General features: G+C 39.7%; 2 protein-coding genes and 1 non-coding gene across 4 annotated transcripts in view; 2 read left to right on the top strand and 1 right to left on the bottom strand.

The window, feature by feature from the left end:
• Nucleotides 1-11,491, top strand: part of NEMF (nuclear export mediator factor) — a 53,102-nt gene extending 41,611 nt beyond the window's left edge. The window contains exons 26-33 of one of the 2 annotated variants that reach the window (XM_029236603.1): nucleotides 1,604-1,757; nucleotides 6,854-6,931; nucleotides 7,066-7,263; nucleotides 8,858-8,890; nucleotides 9,730-9,830; nucleotides 9,933-9,976; nucleotides 10,057-10,136; nucleotides 10,389-10,768. In XM_029236603.1, the coding sequence (XP_029092436.1) occupies nucleotides 1,604-1,757; nucleotides 6,854-6,931; nucleotides 7,066-7,263; nucleotides 8,858-8,890; nucleotides 9,730-9,830; nucleotides 9,933-9,976; nucleotides 10,057-10,136; nucleotides 10,389-10,466 (766 nt within the window). In that variant the 3' untranslated portion in view covers nucleotides 10,467-10,768. Of the gene's footprint in view, nucleotides 1-1,603; nucleotides 1,758-6,853; nucleotides 6,932-7,065; nucleotides 7,264-8,857; nucleotides 8,891-9,729; nucleotides 9,831-9,932; nucleotides 9,977-10,056 lie in introns of both variants that reach the window. The other variant, XM_029236602.1, reaches the window with a different exon arrangement.
• A 239-nt stretch (nucleotides 11,492-11,730) lies between these two features.
• Nucleotides 11,731-25,238, bottom strand: KLHDC2 (kelch domain containing 2). Its single transcript, XM_029236606.1, has 13 exons — nucleotides 24,754-25,238; nucleotides 21,333-21,412; nucleotides 19,501-19,618; nucleotides 16,209-16,324; nucleotides 15,828-15,909; nucleotides 15,580-15,663; nucleotides 14,979-15,059; nucleotides 14,843-14,901; nucleotides 14,315-14,424; nucleotides 13,620-13,692; nucleotides 12,425-12,512; nucleotides 12,277-12,329; nucleotides 11,731-12,041 (listed from the first exon to the last, which is right to left on the bottom strand). Exons 1-13 carry the CDS (start codon nucleotides 24,904-24,906, stop codon nucleotides 11,918-11,920), a joined length of 1,221 nt encoding a protein of 406 aa, XP_029092439.1. The 5' UTR covers nucleotides 24,907-25,238; the 3' UTR covers nucleotides 11,731-11,917.
• On the top strand, nucleotides 17,607-17,731 carry LOC114905429. The gene has a single exon (XR_003796255.1). It is a non-coding gene; the product is annotated as a small nucleolar RNA SNORA11 (small nucleolar RNA).
• Nucleotides 25,239-25,976: the final 738 nt, after the last annotated feature.

The following is a 25,976-nucleotide window of genomic DNA, read 5'->3' as shown; positions in this document are numbered from 1 at the left end:
CTATTATAAAAAGAGTACGACTCACTGAAGGCTCAGAGGGTGGTAAGCATTTTTTAGCAATAAAGTGTTTTTAAATTAAGGTATATACATTGCTTTTTTTAAGACATATTGCTTTGCACACTTAATAGACTGCAGTAGAGTGTAGGCATAACTTTATATGCACTGGGAAACCAAAAAATTCATGACTCGCTTTACTGCGATACTCACTTTATTACAGTAGTCTGGAACAGAATCTGCAATATCTCTGAGGCATTCCTGTACTGAAATTAGGAAATTTTTATGTAAGAAGAAGACTTGGGGTTTCTTCCTTGTCTTTTCTTTTTCTCTAATATAGTAGGGCTCAGAAGGCGAACAGAAAAAGAAAAAGATAGAGGCAGAATGAAAGGGACAACTGAGACAACTACTGTAGGGTGAAAAAGACTACAACTAGTAAAGCACTCCAGAAAGAGGCCCTAGATTGAAGTGGATAATAAACTCTTTTGAGAAAGATTATCATTATAAACAATTACAGAAATCTCTCTGAATACATGGTATTATGCTAGATACTGAGTACACAAAGAGGTAAAATATAAAGTTCATGCCATCAAGAAGCTTTTGAGTCCTGGATTCAGGAAATAGCCATAAATCTATAAATAGTGTTATCAGAAAGTGATACAGTAATTCAGGAGTAAGAATTTACTTTGAGTTCAGTTGTTTTGGGAAATACCATCAGAAGTTTATACCTTGAAGATATAGTAGGATCTTAGGTAAATGAAGTTAAGAAGGTCGGAGACTCCAAGGAGAATTAGTATGATCAAAGGGAAGGAGGTGGTGGGTATTTGGATGTAATATTCAAAGTGCTTTGGGGAAATGATAGATTGAGGTGAAAGGAACAGAATATTCATGTTTGTGAACTGGTAGATAAGATTGGCAAAGTGAGATTGGACCAAAAGTGGAGAACCTAGAATGACAAGCTAAGTGTTTTAGACTTATCCTGAAAGTGATGTGAGGAGGACTTTTGGAAGATTTTGAATGCGAGTGTGACATAGGTAAACAGTTATGGAAAAATAATCTAGAAGTTCATGGAGAACAGATTATGGGGGAAATATGGAGGAAGTCTGGGTGGCAAGTGATAAGGACCTGGCCTTAGGGCAGTGGCATTGGGAATAGAAGAGATCGCACATGAAAAATATCACAGTAATAAAATTTTCCTTTTCTCTTTAATCTGCTTATTTTTAAAATCCATTTATTCTGCTAACCAATCCACAAATGTTTTATCGAATACCTAACATCTGCCAAGGCCATGTTGATACAAAGACTACAAAATCCCAGTGCCTGGCCATCAAAGTGTTGAGGGACTTAACGTGGCTACTGAATCAAGATAAGTCAAGGATGCCAGTATTTTGAGCCTGGATGACAGAGAGAATGATAAATGCATGAGAGAAAAATTTTCAGCTTTTTCTTGTATGATGACTTGCACTTCTTGTATACTGTAGCCTGGTGATAACAAATTAAGCAGAAGCCTTGATCTCTTATATATTGCACATGTTCCCCTCCCCATGTAATTTTTTTAGGGTACTAAGAATATGAAGTTCTTAGATGTTTCCGTTTCATTTATATTTAGGGAAATGAAGAAAAAAAAGCTTCCAAGTGACTCAGGGGATTTAGAAATGATAGAAGGAAAGGACAAAGAAAAAGAAAATGCTCTACACATTGAAACTCATCAGAACACCAGCAAAAATGTCCCGGCTGTGCAGCCAATGAAACGAGGACAAAAGGTAATACAACTTTGGAGTGAGCTGTTAAAGTTAGTACTACATGATTCACAAATGAAGTTGTGAGGTTTAAATGAAACAAGATGTAGAGAAAAGAATAATCCTGTGTGACTTCTTTTGAAAATTAGTTGAAAAGATAGTGTTTAGGGAGCATAGAGATCACTGTTCTGTTCTTTTAAGATCATCTATACAGAAGCTTTCATGTTATGTAGAAGAGTAATAGGAGATTGTGATTTATTTGCCAGAGACATTCAGCTAATAACTGGCAATGCTGGTCTCCATTGATAATTTAACTCAGTGGTTTCTTTTTCAGTTATTAATGCAATTTTGGTTACAGTTCTTACATATTTTATAAAGGTAAGGAATGAAGGAAGAGGTAGTGGGTATAGACTGTACTTTAAAAAATGTTGTAGCAGTGTAAAGAGATTGTGAGCTGATGTATAGGTATATTTTGAGGAAAATTAAATTCCTTTGAAATCTTAGTAAAGATCATGTTTTATCTTTCCTCCATCCATAGTAGTCAGAATTTCCTATGTTTTTTTCCAGTGGGCTTCATATAAGTGAAAGGATATACTATACATATGGAAGGGAAGAAATCAATTCATATTAATATGTAAATTCAACATGAAGTCATTCAAAAAAGAATTGAGATTTTAATTAACTTGATAAAGTAATTCTGAAGTTCATTTGAAAGAGTAAATACCAGAGAATAGCTAAGAAAATCTGTTGTTGTTTTTTTTTTTTTAATACAATTATTTATTTATTTTCGGCTCTGTTGGGTCTTCATTGCTATGCGCGGGCTTTCTCTAGTTGTGGTGAGCGGGGGCTACTCTCCGTTGCGGTGCAGGGGCTTCTTATCGTGGTGGCTTGTCTTTGTTGCGGAGCACCGGCTCTAGGCGTGTGGGCTTCAGTAGCTGTGGCTCGGCTCAGCTGCTCCACGGCATGTGGGATCTTCCTGGACCAGGGCTTGAACCTGAATCCCCTGCATTGGCAGGCGGACTCCTAACCACTGCACCACCAGGGAAGTCCCAGAAAATCTTGAAAAAGAAGATCAAGGAACGATTTCCCTACTAGGTAGTAAAACATTTACTGTTAGAATTATTAAAACAGTATGTGTTAACATAGGAACAGCCAGATAGAAAAGTGAGGCAGAATAAAATCTACACATAGAACCATAAACTGTGTATTTTAAAATTTAGTATTTGATAAAGTATTATTACAGATTGGGAGGGTATGAAACATTAAAAATTATTGGCTAGTCATGTTTTTAAAAATATTGAAGTAAATATCAGGTGGAGAAAAGAACCATCAATAAAATTGAAAGACAAATGACAGATTGGGGAGTGGGGAAGCAGGGATCAGAGAAATGCTTATGTCAACAAGGGGAATTTTTTCACCCATCAAATTAATAGATAATGTGTGTTCAGTCATTCAATAAAAGTTTGAATATATACCATGGGAATTTCCAGCAAGAGTCCTCTAACAATTCAGTACTTCCCTGGTGGTCCAGTGGTTAAGAATCTGCCTTCCAGTGCAGGGTACATGGGTTTGATTCCTGGTTGGGGAACTACAGTCCCACATGCCACAGGGCAACTAAGCCTGCGCACTGCAACTACTGAGCCCACGCGCCGCAATGAAAGACCCCGCATACCACAGTGAAGATCCTGCGTGCCACAACTAAGACCCAAAGCAGCCACGTAAATAAATAAATGTTTTTTAAAAAAAGAGTCCTTAACAATGCATTTGCCCTCTGACTCACTCAGCAATTCTTATTTTTAGAAATTTATCCTAAAAAAATCATATGTATGCACTAAGGATATTCATCAAGTTTTTGTTTTTTTTTTGGCCGCACCGCACGGCTGGTGGGATCTTTGTTCCCCACCAGGGGTCAAACCTGGGCCCTTGGCAGTGAAAGCACACAGTCCTAACCATTGGACCACCAGGGAATTTTCATAAGTTAAAGTTTATAACTGCAAAAAATCTGAAAATCTTAAATGCCTAATAATATAAAATAACAAAAAAATAACGTGGTGCATTTATACAATGAAATATTCTGCAGATAAGTTCCAAGGCAAATCCTGATGGAATTTTTACTAAAATATATTAAATTTTTAGATTATTTTGTGGAGAACTATCATCTTTACCATATTGAGTCTAACTGTTCGTGAATGTGGACCATAAGTACATAAGAATATTTTATATTCTTCAATAAAGATATATTTCCTTTTAGAGTCTTGTACATCCTATCTATTCCTACTTATATTGTCTTACTTTTTGTAAGTGGTATATTTTCATTTTTTATTTATTTATTTTTGGCTGCGTTGGGTCTTCGTTGCTGTGCACAGGCTTTCTCTAGTTGCGGCAAACGGGTTCCTCTTCATTGTGGTGCGCGGGCTTCTCATTGTGGTGGCTTCTCTTGTTGCAGAGCACGGGCTCTAGGCACGCAGGCTTCAGTAGTTGTGGCGCACGGGCTTAGTTGCTCCATGGCACATGGTATCTTCCCGGACCAGGGCTCGAACCCGTGTCCCCTGCACTGGCAGGTGGATTCTTAACCACTGTGCCACCAGGAAGTCCAGTAAATGGTGTATTTTTAAAACTTCCACTTCATGGTTATTAGTTACTGGTATATGGAAAGACAGTTTTCATGTGTATATCTAGTATTAGGCAGTCTCACTGAATATTTTATATTTCATCTACAGATGAAATTCAGGCAGTCACTGTCTACAAATAATGGCTCTTCTCTTCTAATCCTAACATCTATTGTTATTTTTCTCACCTTGTACTGGCTCAAACATCACTACAGTGTTACATAAAAGTAACAATAGTGTACTTCTTTGTTATACATTAAAGGGACTATTTCTGTGATCTTTAACATTGTAGGATGTTTCTTGTGGGTTGTTGATAAATATCCTTTACAAAGGGCTAGTTTTAATAATGATGAGTTAAACTTTATTGAATGGTTTTTCTGCATGTATTATTTTTCTCCCTTCATGAATTAGTGTGGTATATTAAGAAAATCTCTTAGACTGGCCCCTAATACTGTCCTTGCCTGTTTTTGGTATCTAGATGATACCAGCTTCATAAAGTAAGTTTGATACTTTTCCCTTTTTCTGCTCTTTAGTACTTTGTGTAAAATGGAGATTGTTCCTTGAAATATTTTTAGCAATTGCTTATAAACCGGGGCCTGATATTTGGGGATATATGGGTAGGTTTTTAAGTTCTAACTAAATTTTTTTAGTGATTATCATTCAGGTTTTCTGGTTTTTTCAAAGTTGGCTTTCCTAAGTTATATTTTCCAAGAAACTGTTCTTTTTATTGGGTTTTCCATTTCTTGGTTCAATTTAATGGTAATAGTGTTTATTTTATTCTTGGGGTTTTTTGTTTTTTGAGGTGTAATGTACACATAGTAAAATGCACAAATCTTGTTTTTAGCTCAGTTTTTATATGCACATAAATCTGTGAAACCACCACTCAGAATAAGACACTTGAATGTTTATATTACTCCAGAGGACTCACTCTTGTCCCTTTCTATAAATAGTATCCCTGCCAGAGAAAAACATTATTCTTTAATCACTGTAGATTATTTTGCCTGTTTTTGAACTTTATGTAAAAAAGCAATCATACTGTATATATTCTTTGGTCTGGCATCTTTCACTCAACCTTTTGACTCATCCATGTTGTTGTGTGTGACAGTAGTTCATTTGCATTGCTAAATGGCATTCCACTGATGGATCTGCCACAATTTCTGTCTGCTGTATTGTTGATAATCGAAGACATGTATCTTTTAGGTTCTCAAGTGTGCATTTCTGTTGTGTATAGCTAGGAGTGGAAATGCTGGGTTATAGTGCACATATTGTGTTTGGCTTTAGTAGATATTACCAAACAGTTTTCCAGAGTACTTGTACCAATTTCACATCAAGCAGTGTATCAGAGTTCCAGTTGCTTCACGTCATCACTAACGGTATTGTTAGCGTTTTTTAAGTCATTCAAGTGTGTGTATACTGAAACTTAATTTGGCTTTAAAAAGTTGGGTTGTCCAGCTTTCTTACTGATTTATAGGAGTTCTTTGAAACCCTGAATACAAGTCTTTTCTTGGTTATATGTATTACAACTACTTTTCATGTTTCAAGACTTGCTTTTTCACTTCTGTAGTAGTGGGGTTTTTTTTTGATGTGGACCTTTTTTTTGTCTTTATTGAATTTGTTACAATATTGCTCCTGTTTTATGTTTTGGTCTTTTTTTTGGCCCAGAGGCATGTGGGATCTCAGCTCCCTGCCAGGGATCGAACCCACACTCCCTGCATTGGAAGGTGAAGTCCCAACCACTGGACGGCCAGGGAAGTCCCTGTAGTAGTGTTTTTTGATGAGCATCATTTGTTAATTTTAATGAAGTCTGATTTATCAGTCTTTTGTAGTTAGTGGTTTTTTTGTGTGTCTTGTTTAAAGCAATCTTTAAAATTTTAAAAATTTGTTATTTGGGCCCTAGCTAAGACTAGTCAAGATAAAAAGTCTTTGAAGGTGAAGCCTGTATGTCTGTAGTTTTAAAAACTGCTCGGGTGAGTTGGATGTGTACCCAGAGTAAAGAATCAGTAGTTTAACTGATAAAATTCGAAGTATTGATAGCCTCTAAATACCCAGCTAAGCTTTGCTGCCTTATTTCCTGTTCTTCCTCTATATGTGTATCCTGATGCCAACCAAGTGCGATGACTTGCTGTTACTACTCTGCTGTCTTTACCTTATAATCTTGCTGTTCATGTATTCCCAGGTACTATGAATCTTTTAGTTTTGCTTTATATCTTCCCTGCAATTCTTGCTCAAGGTGAAAAAATGTCTCCTTTCTCTAAATTATCTTAAAAGTAAACTTGCTTGTATTTAGAATATTTTGCATTAATTTGTCCTTACTCTTCTGTGTATCTTCTTTTTCCGCCAGATGGTAAATTGTTTGAGGGTGAGGACTATGGTTTATCCATCGTTATAGACTTCATATTGTTTGTTATAATGGTGCCTTACTCAATAAACAATTTTGACACAAATAAAGTAGCACCTTCTCTTTACAAAACATGTGTTGACATTTTACTGCTGAATTTTTTTATTTTGTAGAGTAAAATGAAAAAAATGAAGGAAAAGTACAAGGACCAAGATGAAGAAGAACGTGAGCTCATCATGAAATTGCTAGGGGTAAATAACATCTAAAAACATTTTCTTCTTTTGTTTTTCAAGGGCATCCAGGCCACTGCCTATCATATGCTTTACATTCAATACTTTGTTAAAATACTGACAACATTAACTTTTTTTCCCTCTATGAACTGAAGTCTGCAGGTTCAAACAAAGAAGAAAAAGGGAAGAAGGGGAAGAAAGGTAAAATAAAGGATGAACCAGTGAAGAAACAGCCCCAGAAACCTAAAGGCGGACCAAGAGTTTCAGACAGCATAAAGAAAGAAACTCCATCCCTTGAAGTTACAACTCATGAGTTACAAGACTTGGCTGTAGATGATCCACATGATGACAAGGTAAGGCTACCACACATGTGGGCTTTTACTTCTTAATTAGGGTGACCAACCATCCCATGGTTCCCAGGACATGGGATTTACAGTGCTAAAACCAGGATGAGTGGTAATGCTATTCTTAATGGAAAGTCATCTTAGGAATACAACCTAAAAGACTAAAATTGCAGTATATAAGCATAAAAATGGTAGTGTTGATAGCTCATAAAAGGTTTATCATGAGCCATTAGAAAATTTTATGGAGAGGCTAGATTCTGGTGGGAACTTAGTTAAAATAAAACAGACAATTAGGATTATCTTGATGACGAGTGGGAAAGGAATTTGCACTTTTCTAGGTTTTTCTATAAGAATATATGTTATAGTATCTTACATGATGTTGAACCTAGCTACACAGTGTGAGATGTTAACAATTTTTCCAGTTAATATAGTTGCCTTGTGTCTATCAACTGAATACAAAAGCCCAGCCTTACGTATATCTTTTTTTTTTAAATCCTGATTAGCTGTTTTTTTCTTATTTATTTAATTTATTTATTTTTGGCTGCGTTGGGTCTTTGCTGCTGCATGCGGGCCCCCTCCAGCTGCGGCAAGCAGGGGGCCACTCTTCGCCGCGGTGTGCGGGCCCCTCAGTGAGGTGGCCTCTCCCGTTGCAGAGCACAGGCTCTAGGTGCGCAGGCCTCAGTAGTTGTGGCACACAGGATCAGTAGTTGCGGCGCGCAGGCTCCAGAGCGCAGGCTCAGCAGTTGTGGCAGACGGGCCCAGCTACTCCGTGGCATGCGGGATCTTCCCGCACCAGGGCTCGAACCCATGTCCCCTGCATCGGCAGGCGGATTCTTAACCACTGTGCCACCAGGGAAGCCCCCCTTACGAATATCTTCTTGCATGAATAGATATATATCTTATTGAAATTCTGAACAAAGGATTTACTGTTTTATCAATTTGTAAAAAAAATTGTTTCACTTTGTATTTTTATTTATGGCAGTTAAAGCTTTGGTTGTAATTGTGTGCTCTATTCAGTGCAGGTAATGCTTACAGGGATCCTAAGTGATACTGTTTTCTTTTTTCCCTGAACAGTGTTGTTTAGTAATATTAAAACTCGTTTTTGTCCTCAAATTTTTATACTATTTATTCTGTAAACCCTAGACTCAGATGTTCAGAGGTGTTAATTATGAATGTTCTTTCATCAATAGATTATCTTCAGATAGATTTTTTTAATGTGAATAAGCAAATAAAATTAAGCTTATCGTAACATGTGAAAAATTCATCCTAAAACTGTTGAACAGAGACTAGCAAATAAAAGTTCTGTTCACCAGAATTCTCCATTTTCTTTCCCCCTGACAAACCTATCAAGCTTATTTGTCACTTTAAGTTGTCCTAATAGCATTCACTACTTTAGCATATATTCTGTGGAAGTCTTTTTTTTGAAACTTTAGGGAAACAGTCTTTTTTCTCTTTGAATGGCATTGCTTTCTGCTATACTGGATACACATATTAATTTACTCAGTCTTATTTATCACTTTTTCTTTCTCCTCATAGTTTTTAATGGTTTGGAATTTCAATTTAAGTTATAACTGACTTTTAAAATTTTATATATTTGGAACAGGAAGAGCAAGATCTGGACCAACAGGGAAATGAGGTATGATTTTGTATTGGGGTTCCTACTACAACACTAACTGCAATCCAGTTCCCAGAATACCTGACACACAACTTCTAACTAATTAAAACTTAAAACACTAAGAAAAGACTACAGGCTCTGGAGTCACACATTCTGGGTTTGAATCCCAACTTTACTACATATGACTACAACCTTGGAAACATTCTTTACACCTCAGTTTTCTCATCTGAAAAATGGGGATAATTGCCCCTACTGAGAGAGTTGTTTTGAGAATTAAGATAATATACATAAAACGTTTAGAAAAGTTCATGGCATATAGTAAGCACTAGCTGTACCAAGTGTTTTGTCCTAAATCTAAATTTACTCATGTTGTTAAATAAATATGGGTAATCTTGAACGCAGTCCACAAAATGGGAACTCTAAGAAGCCATAGAATTTCTCCTTAAGGACAGGCATGAGAGAAGACTGTTCTAGCCCAGGGTTTCCCAGCTTTGGCACTATTAACATTTTGGAGGAGGTAATTCTTTGTTGCGGGGAGTTGTCCCATCCCTGGCATCTACCCACATCCCTGGCATCTACCCACTAGCAGATGTCAGTCGTACTCTATTTCCTCCCCCAACCTCGCTTCAGTTGTGACAACCAAAAATGTCTCCAACAAGTTTTTTCTCCCTTTCTCTTAAATTTCAATAGGCGCCATTTAAAAAATCATCATTAAGCTCTGCTTTATTGCTCCGAAGGGTGTAAGACTGTTTATCAGAAAATGATAAAATATATTGATTCTGACAGTGTTTTATTAGAGTTTTCCTCTTTTAGGACTGGTATAAATTATTTTTATAATCGTTTTTGTTTTCCCTTTTTAGGAAAATCTGTTTGACTCTTTGACGGGGCAGCCACATCCTGAAGATGTACTCCTGTTTGCCATTCCAATATGTGCCCCATACAACACCATGACAAACTATAAGTAAGTCATCATGAGTTTACTCAAACTGCTGCCACAGCACTGACTCATGAATCATTTTGTAATCTCTATTTAGTAACAAACACATGCAATTCCTTTTTAAAGATACAAAGTGAAACTTACTCCTGGAGTTCAGAAAAAGGGAAAAGGTATTTAAAATCTTTTTTTGAATTATGTTTAAACATTTCTTGACTGAACAGAAGTAGATTTTTCTATTTTCTATTTACAGCTGCAAAAACAGCCTTGAATAGTTTCATGCATTCCAAGGAAGCAACAGCAAGAGAAAAAGACTTATTCCGCAGTGTAAAGGTAAAGTATTCCTCTAGAAACTTCTGGAGATTGGTGGTGCAATTAAATATGTTAGCAGTTATTGCTTTGTTAGTAGATGGAACCTGCAGCTATTATTTTGGTAGAAAATGCGGTCTTACTAGAAGCAATATAAAATAAGTAAAATCATATTGGGTGAAAATTTTAGAATGCCATTCTTTTGACAGCAGAGGACATACAATTGTCATAAAAGAAAATATGATTGTGAAGATACTCAGCAATTCTTTTTTTCAGGACACGGATTTATCAAGAAACATTCCTGGCAAAGTCAAAGTGTCTGCACCCAATCTTCTGAATGTAAAAAGAAAATAGCTGAAATGAAATCCTAAAATATTTGAGAAGAGTCAATTTTATAGCCTTTTGGAAGTTCAGAGATGAAAACATCATGTAACAAGACTTCCGCATTTAAAAATAAACTAAACGTTGCCTTGTATTCGCCAAAAGGACTTTTTTTTTTTTCCAGTTTTATAGAGAGGAAACAGTGTCTATGATAGGATTTCCTAAAATACCTGTGGACAGCTAAATGCTAACTGTATACATCTGTAGTTATCCTCCTACATTTTCTTGAAATTTGGGAGGTTAATATTAAGTATTCATTTCATGCTGTAAAGAAATGGAATAGTGAAGTGGCTCAACTGCTTAGACTATTGACTTGGTAGTTTACTGTATATAACGTGTATCTATTACAGGCCAATCACAAGTTTTTTTCCTGGTGGTGGTGGGGATTGGGGGTGGTTAAACATTTAGGATTAAGTCTTGAAAACCCTAAGCAGTGAAAGAGTAGACTTTCTTCTGCCTTTACCCATATTAGACCAGATTTTAAATACAAATCAATCATTTCCGTGACTCAGCTTAAGAGATAACACCTAGAAGAAATCGGTGTTGATAACTTCCATGCATTTATACACCTTTACTTTACTTTTCATCTTAATTAATTTCCTCCTTGTAATCTCATTCAGCTCTGTACCATTTTATTTTCCACCTCTAGTAATTATCAGTAGCATGTTACAGAGTATCTTAACCTATAATATATCATAAGTGCACTTTTAGGCTTACCACTAAAGACTCCTGACCCAGCTTTCTTCTTCTGTCTGTCTCCTAACAGAATGGAGAATAAAGTCATACATTACTTCCATTCCTTATGAGCTACAAAACTGTTACTTTTAAAATAATTAGATAATAGCTGCCTAGAGTCAACATGAGCACTTGCCCCAGCCCCTATGCCAAAGCATTAAGGTCAAAGTGTGCTAAACAGCTGCTGGTCCTTCCAAGGTTTCTTTTACCTGCTTAACCTTATCGAGAATATTTTTCCTTTTGAAGTTACTGTTAAAAACAAAAACCTTTATGTAGCCTAGTGTTGTAAATACAACATAATAGACTACTCGTGCCATTAAAAAAACATCTGAAATATTCATGTCTTTCTTTAAAAAATAACTTCACCATTTTGATAGTGGTAAGGATAATTACTATGTTTCTATAGGTATATATCCTGATGTTACCAAATAGGAAATATAATAACCATTCCTTGGGGTAAAAAGCCCAAGTATTAACTTACTTTTGTTTTAATAGAAGACAGTTACTGGTGTTAAATACATTTATTGTAAACTTTAGACACAAAAATAGGTTCTCTAGGCCATTCACATGCACACTAAAACTAAAAGGCTGCAAACTACAACAATGCACATAATTATATAAACAATGTCACTCTGATGTTTACAGAATTGCTGTCCATGCACGTGATCAGAGGCGCTGTCTATGAAGCCTTAAGATCCAGAAGTGTTGTTACTACCAAACCTCTGATTAACACTGTGAAGTAAGTGTTTTGGAAGGCAGTTCCACGAGCTGGCTAACATTTCTTTAAAGCAAATGACTGCTTCTAAGCTTAGCCTGAAAGTGGACAAAGAGAAAAATAATTTCACTTTACGGTTTAGAAGTACATTCACTTGAAGAACTACCAAAAAAGAAAAAGCACTTTAAAGATTTTCATAGGAACTGGATAGTTTTAACAGTGAAGGCTTGCTATTGCCCTTAAATTATCCATAAACCTGTTTTTTCAAAAGCACTAATTTAAAGTGTTTAAGAAACACAATTTAAAGTAAGTACCAAGTAAAAAGTTACTTACCTTACAAGAGATTTTGGTTGAACTGAAAATATAAGTATTTCATTACTGTGTGCCTAAAAAACAGACATGAAGAGTATATTAAAAGTACTTCACAAGAAAGCTTCAGCAATATTATGAAGTGTCCTTTAATAAAAGGTAGTGTACTTACAGCCCTGTGATGGACAAGAAGGTTATTGGCACACCCACCAAACACAATGACTTCTCCTTCATCACTGGCACAAGCTGTATGCCATAATCTACATTTAAAACAAAAACTTGAGTTTGAAGTCACCCTGAACACCAAACTGATCATTTATACTACAGAGTAGAGATGATGAAATAAAGACTAAAGATCTTTAGTGCAGCTCAAAACATAATGGTGAGATGCAGTTATCTCAAGGAAACGTAGCAGAAGCTGGAAAAATCAATGTCTGTTTTATCTGGATGTTACCGTTTTATCTTTCTGGTCCATTCCTAATTTATGCAATGAGGAATGTGAACTGAACTGTTCTCTAGGTTTTTGTTAGCAATAAAAGTCTTACGGGGGATTAGTGGTATATGCCCTCTGCTTCTTCTCCTCTTTTCACAGGCAGGACCAGTTGGCCTTACACAAAACATCTGAGGGATGCTGACTCTGCCTGAGTGAACAAAGTATCTTCAGGCCTGATAATTCTGTGGAAAGAATATTTGTGCCAAATGACGTCTTAGAACGGCATGACTGTACTTAGGTCGGAGGTGTGGGGAAAAATGCAGGCTGACATTATCCAAATGTGCTTTGAACACCAACTTTGCATTATTTCCTTTAGCAGTCTTTGTAACAATTCTTTTCGAGATTAACAAGAAAAGTAACTATCAGTGTTTTAATAGGCTCTTTTTGGATGATCTGACTTCTTGATCTTTGTTATACAGCACAACCGCAAATCTGATTGAAAGTTCTTGATTCTCCCTTCCCAGCCCCTCCCCCCCACTGCCATAAACATTCTTTAGGGTTTTGAAATTCTCTCCTTTCCAGTTCCTTTTTGTTTTTTTTAATGAAAAATCTAGAAACAGTTCAACTCAACTTGACTAAAGAGCTTGAGTATAAATTTTAACAATGTCAGTAATTTTATGATGAAGCAAAAGTCAAAATCCAGTCCTATTTTTCATACACAGATGATAAAATAGAAAGCACTGATACTAGGATAACATTGGTTTTCTCTTCTTCCAAAAGCTACAATGTTAAACCTTAGTGAATGCTAGGGTTCTTATAATAAGAATGATGAACTGAATGCAGCCAGTCAAATTTCCTCAATCATTACCAGTCTTGTACATCTCTGTGGACCTCATTCATTCAGCATAAGAATTAGTTTTTAAATAGTTCATACCTTGGTTTTTCAGTATAGGGATGATTGAACTGTATCCATTCGTTTTTACTGATGCAGTAAGTCCAGGCATCACCTGATTGAAGCAAAGAAAAAGAGCTGTGAAGTATGTTATTCTGTTAATGTGACATTGATATTTAAAGAGCATAGCTTTAGGGCTTCCCTGGTGGCGCAGTGATTGAGAGTCCGCCTGCCAATGCAGGGGACACGGGTTCGTGCCCCGGTCCGGGGGGATCCCACATGCCGCGGAGCGGCTGGGCCCGTGAGCTATGGCCGCTGAGCCTGCGCGTCTGGAGCCTGTGCTCCGCAACGGGAGAGGCCACAACAGTGAGAGGCCCGCATACAGCACAAAAATAAATAAATAAATAAAGAGCATAGCTTTAGTAAGAACAGTAATAAATCAGATTTTGAGTAGATACAGAAAGTATATTTCCTTTTTTTTCCTGCAGTTAACCAAGTAAGCCCTTTGCATGTTACAGCCCTTTAGCAGGGCAAAGTGTTCCGGGTCATTTTTTTACTGGACCAATGGATGTGTCATGAAAACAATTATAGGTATGTTATAGGATCAAAATTAGTAGCAAACCTTCTAACCAACCCTATAGCCCTCTGATAAATTTAAAATACTGATTTTTTTCAGCTATTCATATATTACTTATGAATTATATATAATAACTTTTTAATGTTTTTAAAGTACTTACTTAGTGGCTGTTTATCAGTGGTAAATCCTCCAAAGAGAAAGAGATGATCTGAAGAAACTGGTGTTAGTGAGTGCCAAGATCGGCCAACTGGGCATATGCCTTGTGGAATTCTGAAAATAATAGCTAAGTTACAATATCTACATTTAAAAGCCGCTACTGTATTTAATGCAGAGAAATACTAAAGAAGTTTTCTTTAAAAATTTATATGGAATTTTGAAAAGAGACTTTAAAAAGTCTTCTTGGTATTAACTACATGCTTTAGAATGAACTACTTTCTTTGAAGGAAGAGTCAACTTTAGATCTTTTCTTTTCAATAAACACTGAGCACATGCTATGTGCCAGGCATAGTTTATGGGAACTGAAAATTTTAAAATTCCTTCTTTAAGGATTTAGTGATTATGTTTACTTAAATTCATAGTTACAGAAAATGTAAGCAAGGACATTATATACTAATAATAGAGTAACGGAAAAATCCATTGAAATTTCTTTGAAAAACTTTTCTAAATAATTATCTAAAATGATACCTACAATTCATTCCACTCCCATGTATCCAGATTAAGACAGTGAAGATCATTCATTCTAGCATCCTAGAAAAGGATAATTAACTAGTTATCATTTTGAGTAATTCAAAAGCAAATCATTGAAACTTGTTTTATATACTCACTCGATATCTGCCTCCAAACACAAAGCCTTTGTTTCCAACAGTTGCACAGGCATGGGCAGCACGAGGTGAAGGTGCTTTACCCTAGTAAGGTCATAAAAGCAATTTAATAAATAAGTGAACGTTTTATAAATACCAGAAAGAGTCTACTCTGGATGTGGGATAAGAATGTGCAAGACACTTGAGCTTTTAAGCTGAAGTGCAAACTTATAGTAGACAGCAGTAGTGAAGGCTGACTAGCAAGCTGGGAGTTTCTGAAATACATTACTGAAGGGGCTAGTTAATACAATAGAATGCTTGCTTGCTTTACTTTTATCTTTTAAAACAAAAGCTGGCATATTATATGACATCTGTGTCAGAGGAAAAAGAAATCTAATAGTTGAGTAACTTAAATTCCAATCCAGCACTAGGTCATTTATTACAAACAATACCACTTTAACAGCTATTAGATAATAGATGCTGCGCTAGTCTATACATTCATTAAACTTTTTTGAGTTTTAAACTCCTTGGAGAATAACAAACTGCCAATTTTACACCACCTGCCAACTCCCCTTCTCGTCTAAGCAGACTTGCTTTAATAATTCATTATTCTTCAGTAACTCACAGTAGTTATAGGCTGGCTCCAGACAAATGTTTCAGTGTCTAAAATATGTACATGATCATTCCATCCTCTTGGATGACTTGAATTCTACAGAAAATAAGAATCTGAGTTATTTTACAAATAATGTTCGTAAAATCATATAGCCTTTGTCTGGTTTATTAACAGAGCAAAATGAACAAAGCTAATAGCAAACAAAGTGTATTATTTCAATAGACTAAGTAGGCCATATGCAAGTAAGAAACTTCATTTACCCAAAAAGATGTTTCATCAAATTCAAAAGTTCCCAATACTTTATCTTCAGGTAAATATCCATACCCTCCAAAAAATATTAACCTGTTTGATAAAAAACCAAGACATTAAAAAATCAAACATCCACAGGATACAAGAGATTTTTAAAATTTTGTCTTATCCATGAGTTGAGAAGGCACACTTGAGTATATAAAACTGCGTATTCAAATAATAATGGCTAATATGGCTAACATTTATGTCTTAGGTGCTTTACCATCAATTCACTTAATCCTCATGGGCACTCGAAGGCGTGTTCTACTGTTACAATGGTTATTGGTTAATGATACTTGGATGGCAAAGCACTTTCCACATAAAAACCCAAACCTATAGTGCTGCTAACTCACTTGTTTTTATATACCCAGACACCGAGTTTGTCCTTTGATGATGGAGGAATTCCTTGGCAGTCAATTCTTTCCCAGTGTAATACTCGGTCTGTAGACCTTGAATCCAGCATGTAGAACTGTCAGAAGCAATGATTTCAGTTAGATTTGGTTACATAAAAGAAATTCAACCTTGGCATTTAATTTTATTGCGTTCATGCTAATAAGACTGTCATCTAATTCAGTACTAATAAAAGTGGAACTGCAGACTGGCTGCTTGTCTGCAAAGTGTTAACTGGTCTGAGTCTAGATAAGAAATTTCTGCCAGAATGTAAATTACCTAAGTCACTGTGTACCCTGTTTAGTTCAGCTTATTTTTTTCCCATACCACACTTTTTTGATGAAGGAATAGAACGTGTGTTGATTTACATTCTTGGCCTTAGATAGGCACTTTGAGTTGTACTGATCTAATTTACGGGTATCAGGATGGTATTACCAAAAAATCAGACTTAGTAATTCATCTTCAAATTCAATTTAACAAACATGTCTTAAGTGCCTACTTAACTCTAGGAGCTAAGGATAAATCTTAAAAGATTAAGTATTCATGTATCTTTCACATCCAGGTATTTAAATAAATCTGACTTTTTTTTTTTTTACTTAGACTCCTAAAGCTCCCTTTCCTCAACTCTAGTCAGTTAACTACTATCATTTCTCTGACCACTCCCCTAAAGCCACAGCTTCTTTTTTTCCCAAGCTTCCTCATGTTGTGTCAAACTTAGTTTTCTCCCCCTTGGCCCTGAAAAATACATGGCTCAACTACAGCCTACAGTAGGGCCTCACAAAACCTTTTAGGCACGGAACCCTTCAAACAAAATCTTAAGCAAAAGCCTAAATATAAAAATAAGGGGGCTTCCCTGGTGGCACAGTGGTTGGGAATCCGCCTGCCAATGCAGGGGATGCGGGTTCGGGCCCTGGTCCAGGAAGATCCCACATGCCGCGGAGCGGCTGGGCCCGTGCGCCACAACTACTGAACCTATGCTCTAGAGCCTGCAAGCCGTAACTGCTGAGGCCTGTACACCTGGAGCCTGTGGTCTGCAGCGGCCACACACTGCAACGAAGGGTGGCCCCCGCTCACTACAACTAGAAAGAGCCCGCGTGCAGCAACGAAGGCCCAACAGAGCCAAAAATAAAAATAAAATAAAATAAATTATTTAAAAAAAATAGGGCTTCCCTGGTGGCGCAGTGGTTGAGAGTCCGCCTGCCGATGCAGGGGACACGGGTTTGTGTCCCGGTCCGGGAAGATCCCACATGCCGCGGAGTGGCTGGGCCCGTGAGCCATGGCCGCTGAGCCTGCGCATCCAGAGCCTGTGCTCCGCAGCGGGAGAGGCCACAACAGTGAAAGGCCCATGTAACGCAAATAATAATAATAATAATAAGGGCCTGAAGAAATGGCTCCTCTGTTTACAACATACCCAACAGGAATCTGGGTTCATTGTGACAAGAGGCACAAAACTTGTGGCCTTCCTATGAGCAAATATCCAACACATGTCCCCCTGCACCTCCACGTGGCTGCTAGGCAGGACCAGTGGGACAGGGCTCAATATTGGAAGAAAAGCTACAGTATTTAGTGGGGAAGTTTGCCACCGAGAGCCTGTCGGGTCCACTCATGCATGAGCCATGAATGGTCTTATAGACATAAAGGCCTTGAACCTCTCTTTTCAAGGAAAAAGAAAAGAAAAATAGATTCCAATTATGTCATCTGGAAAAGGCAAAACTATGGAGACAATAAAAAGATCGATGGGGCTTCCATGGTGGCGCAGTGGTTGAGAGTCCACCTGCCGATGCAGGGGACACGGGTTCGTGCCCCGGTCCGGGAGGATCCCACATGCCGCGGAGCGGCTGGGCCCGTGAGCCATGGCTGCTGAGCCTGCGCGTCCGGAGCCTGTGCTCCGCAACGGGAGAGGCCGGAACAGTGAGAGGCCCGTGTACCGCAAAAAAAAAAAAAAAAAAGATCGATGGTTGCCAGGAGTTTGGGGGGAGAGGAGAGATGAATACACGGAGTACAGAAATTTTTATGAGCAGTGAAATACTTCATATGACATTATCATGATGGATATATCTCATTATATTTATCCAAACCCACAGAATGTGCAACACTATTCAATTAAAGTGAACCCCAAGGTGAACTGTGAATGAATAAATAAATTAAATTAAATTAAAGTGGAGCTACACTTGTTAAAATGGAGGAGGAAGGGGCAGTCTGGAGCCTGCCCAACACCATATGCTCCTCTCACACGTCCCAAGGCATCTCAAAGAAATCCCTAGAGTTCCTAGAAGCGCAGTTTGAAATTTGAAACCACTTCAGCCATATGCTCATCTACAGCAAATCACTTGGCATGTCCATGAACAAGATATTTGCTTATACCTCTGCATCTTGGTACCTATATCTTGGCTACCCCTTCCAATTGTATGATTCTATTCAAGCATCACCTCTTCGGTGAAGACTCTTCATTTTTCTGTTCCTCTGTCCTACCAAACACAATGGTAAGGATTCTTTTTCAGATTCAACAGTTTTTACTGAGCCATTACTACGAGCCGACTCTGTGTTTCTCTTTATGATATGCTACTGAAATCGTTTACTTATATGTGTCCCTTCTAGAATGTGAGCTCCTAGAGGCGGGGACAGTGTCATTCATCTCTGTCTCCAATGTCTAAGCAAGTGCTCAGCATTAAGGTGCTTACTAAGTTGCCAAATAAATGAATTTTTAAGAGTCTATCTATATCACATGCACCTTTCTGACTGCATCTGTCTCTTACTGGCCTGAGAGAAAAACTGATACCTTTTTCCTGTTTGGTAAAGATGTAGACTAAGTCTGAACAACAGTATCTTATGGTGCCATGTTATAGGAATGTTAGTATATAAAATCTGTCAGTGTTCATTTCTCCTTATGGCTTTTTGAGTTGTGGCCTGTTAAATTTTACCCTGCTCCCCCCCTTAACTGCATCTTGTTTTCATTTAGTTTACTAACATTCATCTAATACTCCAGGGTTCTGAAAGAATAAGTAGCTGCAAAGAACACAGAGAAAAACAACCTAGAAAGTTACTGCACACACCTTACCAACCAAAGCTGATTTTACAGAAGGCCCAGGTAAATACCGGCTGGTAGACAAAAATACTAAAATGCACATTCATACCATAATCAAGTACATGTATTTTTTAACTGGAACAAGAATAAGTATGGGCTAACCTTAGAAATCTGAAGTTGTCTGAAAAAGAACAACGTTGCCTTAAACCATAATCCTTAGAAACACTAACCTTATTCGTATTGCCTCTTGAATGGTGTCCTCCAAACAAGTACAGCACCCTGTCTACACACACAGCACAGCTTCCTGACATAGAAGGAGGAACATCACCCTCAGTGTTAATTTTTTTCCTAAGGGGGAAAAAACTGAATGTAAATCGATTTCCCAAAAAGGAAGAAATGCAAAAATCTATTCATTCTTCTAATTCTATTCCCACAATAAAAAAATAAAATAAGCGGGCTGAGTAGCTATGTCGAGGGTCTCTTCTAGCTCTAAAGTTAGTTAAAAGAATGAACTCATCCCTTTCACCCATTCCACAGGCTGTGCCAGCAGGTACTTACACATGGCAGCATGGGAGGTTCTAAAAGCCTACGTGTCATTTTATTATTCTAGGAGCAAACCATCTTACATTTCTCAAACTAAATTGTTTGCTTTTCTGCTTACTTGGCCATTAATGGTTTTTTGATGGTTTTTTGTTTTTGAGTGGGCCAAGAACCCAAAAGAAAAAAAACTTCAGTATGTCAGTCCTGACAGATTAATAGGTGTTTTTAATTCAGTTACCTTTTAGCCATTCAAACGAATCTGTTTCAGACCTTATGTAATACTCCCAACACTCAGGTAGTGCCTACTATAGGCCAGGCCGTCCTCTGAGTGCTCTTTACATGTTTTAACTCATTCTGAATCTAAAAGTGAATCTGGATCAAAAAGCTAATAATTCTAAGATTCAGAATATTAATACAACACTCAAGGTCTTTTGCTCAGAATATCACTTCATCTATGCTAACTAAGCTTTAAGTTTTTTATTTGTTTTTGGCTGCACCATGTGACACAGGATTTTAATTCCCCAACCAGGGATCGAACCCGTGCCCCCTGCAGTGGAAGTGTAGAGTCCTAACCACTGGACCATCAAGGAATTCCCAAGCTTTGTTTTGATAGGCTTAATTTGTAAAATTCCTTATGGGGCTGAATTGTTAAAAGAAAATATTAGAATTTCCATATTAAAGGAATACTATTATAAATGTCCAATTCTCTAGAAAAAGATCATCAAACAGCTAGATTAACACTGACTGGCTATGTGCAAAAATAATCCTGGTTTATTTTTAGTTGACCTTTTAAATCAAGTGGAACTACTATTCTCCTAGTTCTGAGATCTCTAATATGCTGAAGTATGTAATGCACAAAGTTTTCACAAAGCAAACCATGGAGAAAACTACTTTATAAATCCCTAAACACGGCCAACCCAGTATTTTGAGAATCACATTAATTCTGCTAAGAACATACTCCGGTAATACTGGTATGAAACTGGCAAAAGGTCCTTTCAGAATATCCATAGTTTGTATGCAAATTTAAGTTAATTTTGTTTTTTAGGCAAAACGTACTATTTCAAAGGGATTTGCATAGAAATTTTAATATTAGAGCTCATTGAAATAGAATACTACCTTTATTTCTAGCAGATACAATCTGGAAATTCTTTTCTCATTCAAGATAGCACACAACAAAGACAACATCTTGAAAAAAAAAAATATATGGAACTTTTATTATATTTCCATTCCAGGATTTGAAGCCTCTACCTCTTTAATATTACTATAATACTTGACACAGCTCTGAACAGAAATTTCTTCAAGGTCATAAAAGCATCTAGTAATTACTGAACTACTAAAGAGATGCAAAAGCATCTAAGCTTAGCAGCTAAGCTAAACTAGCAGAACACTGTTTTCAGAATATATAGATAGCTTAGCATCTTTAATTAAAGTATTTTTATTCATTAGTGTGGGTTTTACAGAGTATGTTTTTGTTTGCAACCTTATTTGGATTTTTTTAGTCCCCCTCATAATATCCAGTTACCATCTTCCAGTCTCCATGTTGTAGATCCAGAGTTCTTCTCTAGGCAGATAAAAGTCATACAATCCTCTGACTTGATTACTCTAAGAAAAAACAAAGAAACAAAAAAAAATTGCAAATATAAAAAGTAATTTGTATTCTAAAGAGGCACTATTGTGTATTTTATATATATATTGTATATTGTATATATATTGTATATCTTATTTGAGATACTGAGAGTTATGAAAAGTTAAATAGGTTATAACAGTTCTATCAAATGCACAATCCTCCCTGCCACATACTCAAGGTAATGCTTAATATAGACAGCCCTCAATTCAAATTTTTGATACAGCAGTTGTAATGGTGCAGGAAGTTACGAGATCTCCAGGTAATCTCTAAGGCCACTTTATCCTGAATAGTCCATGCACCAAATCTCACTTGCATGACTTAATGAGAGATTACGTGTGCCATGGTCAGCACGCTAAAGAAAGGTCTGCCTTCGACGTACCTAATCCTTGGGGCTTCCCTCATGGCGCAGTGGTTTTAAGAGTCCTCCTGCCAATGCAGGGGACACGGGTTCGATCCCTGGTCCAGGAAGATCCCACATGCCGTGGAACAACTAAGCCCGTGCGCCACAACTACTGAGCCTGCTCTCTAGAGCCCGCGAGCCACAACTAAAGCCTGCGTACCTAAAGCCCGTGCTCCGCAACAAGAGAAGCCCGCGCACCGTAACAAAGGGTAGTGCCCGCTCGCCGCAACTAGAGAAAGCCCACGCGCGGCAACGAAGACCCAATGCAGCCAAAAATAAATAAATAAAATAGAGAAATTAGAAAAAAAAAAAAAGTACCTGATCACTAACAGGTGATGTAGAGTTTTCTAGCCATTCTCCCCTTTCACCCATCCATTCTCCACCAAGAAGCAGAGGCAGAACTGAAAATATTAAGTCCCCATGCAAAATTTTGTTCCTTGTTCTGATCCAGTTCCCTTCAGGTAACAGACTGAGCTTACCATATGCCAGAACTAGCTAAGTGCTGTCCATGGAGTGCTTTATTTAATCCTCACAACCACCATAAGAAATAGCTGGCACAGGTTTTTCAAAGAGGAAGGTGATTTGCCCAAGGCTGCTTAGCAAGGGACAGTGGAACCAGGATTCCCGCCTCCATTCCCTGCATTTGCAACTTCAGCCACTGCCTGAGCCACTTTCTGAACAATGTCGATATACAGTAAACTGTTGCAGTTCACTGAAATGGGTGTCAGGGTCTTACAAGTTTGAGTATTACAGAGAATTGAACAGCTGGCCATGTAAACATTTCTCTTTCCACTCCACCACTTAGGAAAGGAAAGGCTGGAAGCAAAACAGCAGGCTAAGGGCTTCCCTGGTGGCGCAGTGGTTGAGAGTCCGCCTGCCCATGCAGGGGACACGGGTTCGTGCCCTGGTCCGGGAAGATCCTACATGCCGCGGAGCGGCTGGGCCTGTGAGCCATGGCCGCTGAGCCTGTGCATCCGGAGCCTGTGCTCTGTGATGGGAGAGGCCACAACAGTGAGAGGCCCGCGTACCACAAAAAAAAAAAAAAAAAAAGATAGCAGGCTGACCTGGAATACATCAGGCTGGTGGCAGGAGGAAAACTGACTTCTGTGTAGGAAGCTAAGGTTTATTGCCATCAAAACAATCTCCAAGGGCTTCCTGTTTGTGGTACTCTTAGGGTTCTAACCAAAATGGGGAGGATGGCCTGTTTTGGAACCACCAACTTACTTCATTGATCATGCTTCTCCACCTGGCCTCAGCCCTAGGCATCCAGGCCCTCCACAACTCAGCTTCAGAAATCTTCCACCCTGACAACCCTCCTTCTGCCCACCTTCCTTCTTTGTGAAAAGTCCCATTCCCTCAACACTGCTGAGTTTTACAAATAGAATTACAAATAAAGTAGTTTAGGCTGAAGACTAACAGGTTTACTTTTCTCCAAGGGAATTATTTACGTTTTAATTAAGGTCACCACATACTGGCCACCTTCCTCCTACCAAATACTCTCCTCTGAACACATTCATTGGAGGCTGGGGAAAACATTCCAGATTAATTAGGATTGGCAAAAAGCAACCAAATGAAGTAATCAGGAAAGCTTTATCCCATCTATCTTTTTTTTTTGTGGTATGCGGGCCTCTCCGGTTGTGGAGCACAGGCTCCGGATGCGCAGGCTCAGCGGCCATGGCTCACGGGCCCAGCCGCTCCGCAGCATGTGGGATCTTCCCGGACCGGGGCACGAACCCGTGTCCCCTGCATCAGCAGGCGGACTCTCAACCACTACGCCACCAGGGAAGCCCCCATCTATCTTTTGAGAGTCATCTCAAAGACGGTCAACTATGATCAACTGTACCATAAGCTAAAATCTACTACCAGAATCAAGAAGTGCTTCCAAGTCATGGAAGGTACAGGTGTAGCGGACTAGATTTCAAGCAAATGGGGATGGGGGGAGATCGTTTTTAAAACCAAAAGAGGCTAAAAATATTTTCGGTAGGAATAGATCAAAACCACCCCAGCAAGTGAAAATAAGACGATTCTAGAATGTGGAGTGCTACGGGGAACCTCTAAAAGCAAAGGGCAGAACTAGTGAGAAGGTTTAAATAGGAGACACTTGGGTAGGACTTCCAGACAGAGGAAAAAAGGAGAAACGCAAGTAAATGCTCTAAACTGGTAACTAATCAGATTGTTCACGAGTAGGGGTCAAAGAGCCGCACTCTGTAGTTAAAGTTGTTCCTGTTGATTTTTTCGGTTATTTCTAGAGCTTTTCCATTAATTTTCTTAATAGGGATTTCTTGTGAAAAACATCCTTTCTCAGCTGAAACCAAAAGGAAAATAGCCCTGAAGCGTTCCAATAGCAATGGGATGTAGCTGGGACGCCTGAACAGGTGGGAAGTTTCAATAAGACGATCCCTGCGGCCTTTGGGAATTCCGAGGCATTTTCCTACACTGCCGTCTCCCCATAAGTGGGCCACGGTATCAGTGGGCCACCTGAGCCCGGCTCCACAGGGTAATGTGCTCCTAGGTAGACCTGATAAAGGATAAGAGTGATCTCACACACCGTTACCTCTTATACACCCCCAACCCTTTTAAATAAAACACATTTCGCGGTCCTGCACCGCCCGCCGTGCCCTCCCCAGATAACGCTCGGATGTCAAACAGCGCGCAGGGCGGCCGCGAGCAGCGTGGGGCGGGGAGCGGGCTTTGTAAGCAGAAGGCGGGCGTGACAACAGACCAGGAGGCTTGGGACGGTAGGGAGACCCGTGGGAAGATTCCCACACTCGCGGAGGACAAGGGACCAACGGGCGGAGTCGCGACGTTGGGGCGTGGGAGGCGATCGGGGCGGCCGCTCTGGTCCTCCCGCCGGCCCACCAACCCCGACCCAGTAACAGCCGAGCGACACCCGCCGCGGCCCGGCCACCCACTGACCTTGTAGCCGCCCCAGACGAACATGTGGCGCCCGTCGCTGACGGCTACGTGGCCGCTGCGTTCAGCGGGGCAGGCGAGCTCCGCGGACTCGTAGCCCTCATAGGCCGGCCCCGGGAGCTCGTCCTCCCGCAGGTCCTCGTAGCCATCGGCCATCTTGAGGCTGCACTTCGGCTCACCGACAATCCCCGTACCCGCGACGGAGGAAAACACAAAGGAAAAGGAAGGAGACGCACGGTGGCGCGAGGCGAGGCGGCGGTGGCGAAAGGCACAGCGTTAGGGCAGCTCCCCGCCGCCCGCGCTCGCGTCCTCGCGGCCCACCTCACCGAGGACGGCCTCTCGCCGGCTGGCGGGGGTCGCGGGCGGGGGGCGGCGAGGACGCAGAGCCGGGAGCAGGGCGGGCAGGGGTCCGCCTCGGGCCGGTACCTGCTTCCAGCCCCTCCGCCCCACCTCCAGCTCGCTTCTCGCCGCAGACGGCCTTTGTTTACGCCGCGGCAGGAACCGCCCGTTCCGCTGACGCCGCTCGCCCAGCTCCGGAAGCGCAGCCGACGCTTAGCTTCACCAGCGCCGGGTCATCCCAACCCCTTCTCCCGGACGGCCCGGTTCGGGGGCGCCCCGCCCTCTTCTTCGCCCGCCGAAGTCTAGGCGCAGAAGCTGGAGGCACTTCCACGCACACTCCGCGCCTCCCTTCACTACAAGGATAGGCTGAATTAGCCAGATTCTTGCAAAAGATGTTTCTTCCAAGAAGGCCTTGTTTGACTGAGGGATGTTCTCAAAGGGTTCACAGCCGGGAAAGGGGTAGCAAATTGCTTAACTAGTAAGTTTCTGGTCTCAGGGTCTCCAGAGTCAGAGCCCTGTCTTCCCGAGGACAAGGGGTGGGAGTGGCTCCTCTCCTCTCCCAGGTGGTCCCAGCCCTATTGCTGGGCGGCTTCCCGGCGGAGGTGCCGCTCGGTGCGCGTGGCATCTCTGGGATTGCGTGCCACGCCGACTGTGCCTGCAGAGCGGTTCACGACATCTTCTCTCTGTAAGGTCTTTTGGTTCAGCTGAAATCTTAATTTACTGCTGCATCCTCCACCCAGTTTGGAAAACTGTGCTCAAAAAGTGCCTCAGAAACCTTCACCACCCAAGCCTTCAGGGAGGAAAATGAATCCTGTTCACACAGATACTGTTTTCGCTTACATTTAATATACTTTTCAATTAGGTCAAGAGAAAATTAAGAATCATTG

The sequence above is a fragment of the Monodon monoceros genome, unplaced genomic scaffold (assembly GCF_005190385.1).
Source record: "Monodon monoceros isolate NGI ecotype Baffin Bay Population unplaced genomic scaffold, NGI_Narwhal_1 Super_Scaffold_21, whole genome shotgun sequence".
Lineage (NCBI taxonomy): Eukaryota > Metazoa > Chordata > Mammalia > Artiodactyla > Monodontidae > Monodon > Monodon monoceros.
Note: the sequence above shows the minus strand (reverse complement) of the source record. Positions and strands in the feature narration are given on the sequence as shown.

Excerpts from the sequence above, each read along its gene's own strand:
- KLHDC2 (XM_029236606.1), bottom strand. The coding sequence starts at position 24,906 with ATGGCCGATGGCTACGAGGACCTGCGGGAGGACGAGCTCCCGGGGCCG. Across the intron at positions 19,619-21,332 it reads AACATGGAGACTGGAAGATG|GAAAAAAATTAACACTGAGG; the intron begins GTAACTGGATAT and ends TTTCCCCCTTAG. Across the intron at positions 16,325-19,500 it reads CAAGAGGCAATACGAATAAG|TTCTACATGCTGGATTCAAG; the intron begins GTTAGTGTTTCT and ends TGCTTCTGACAG.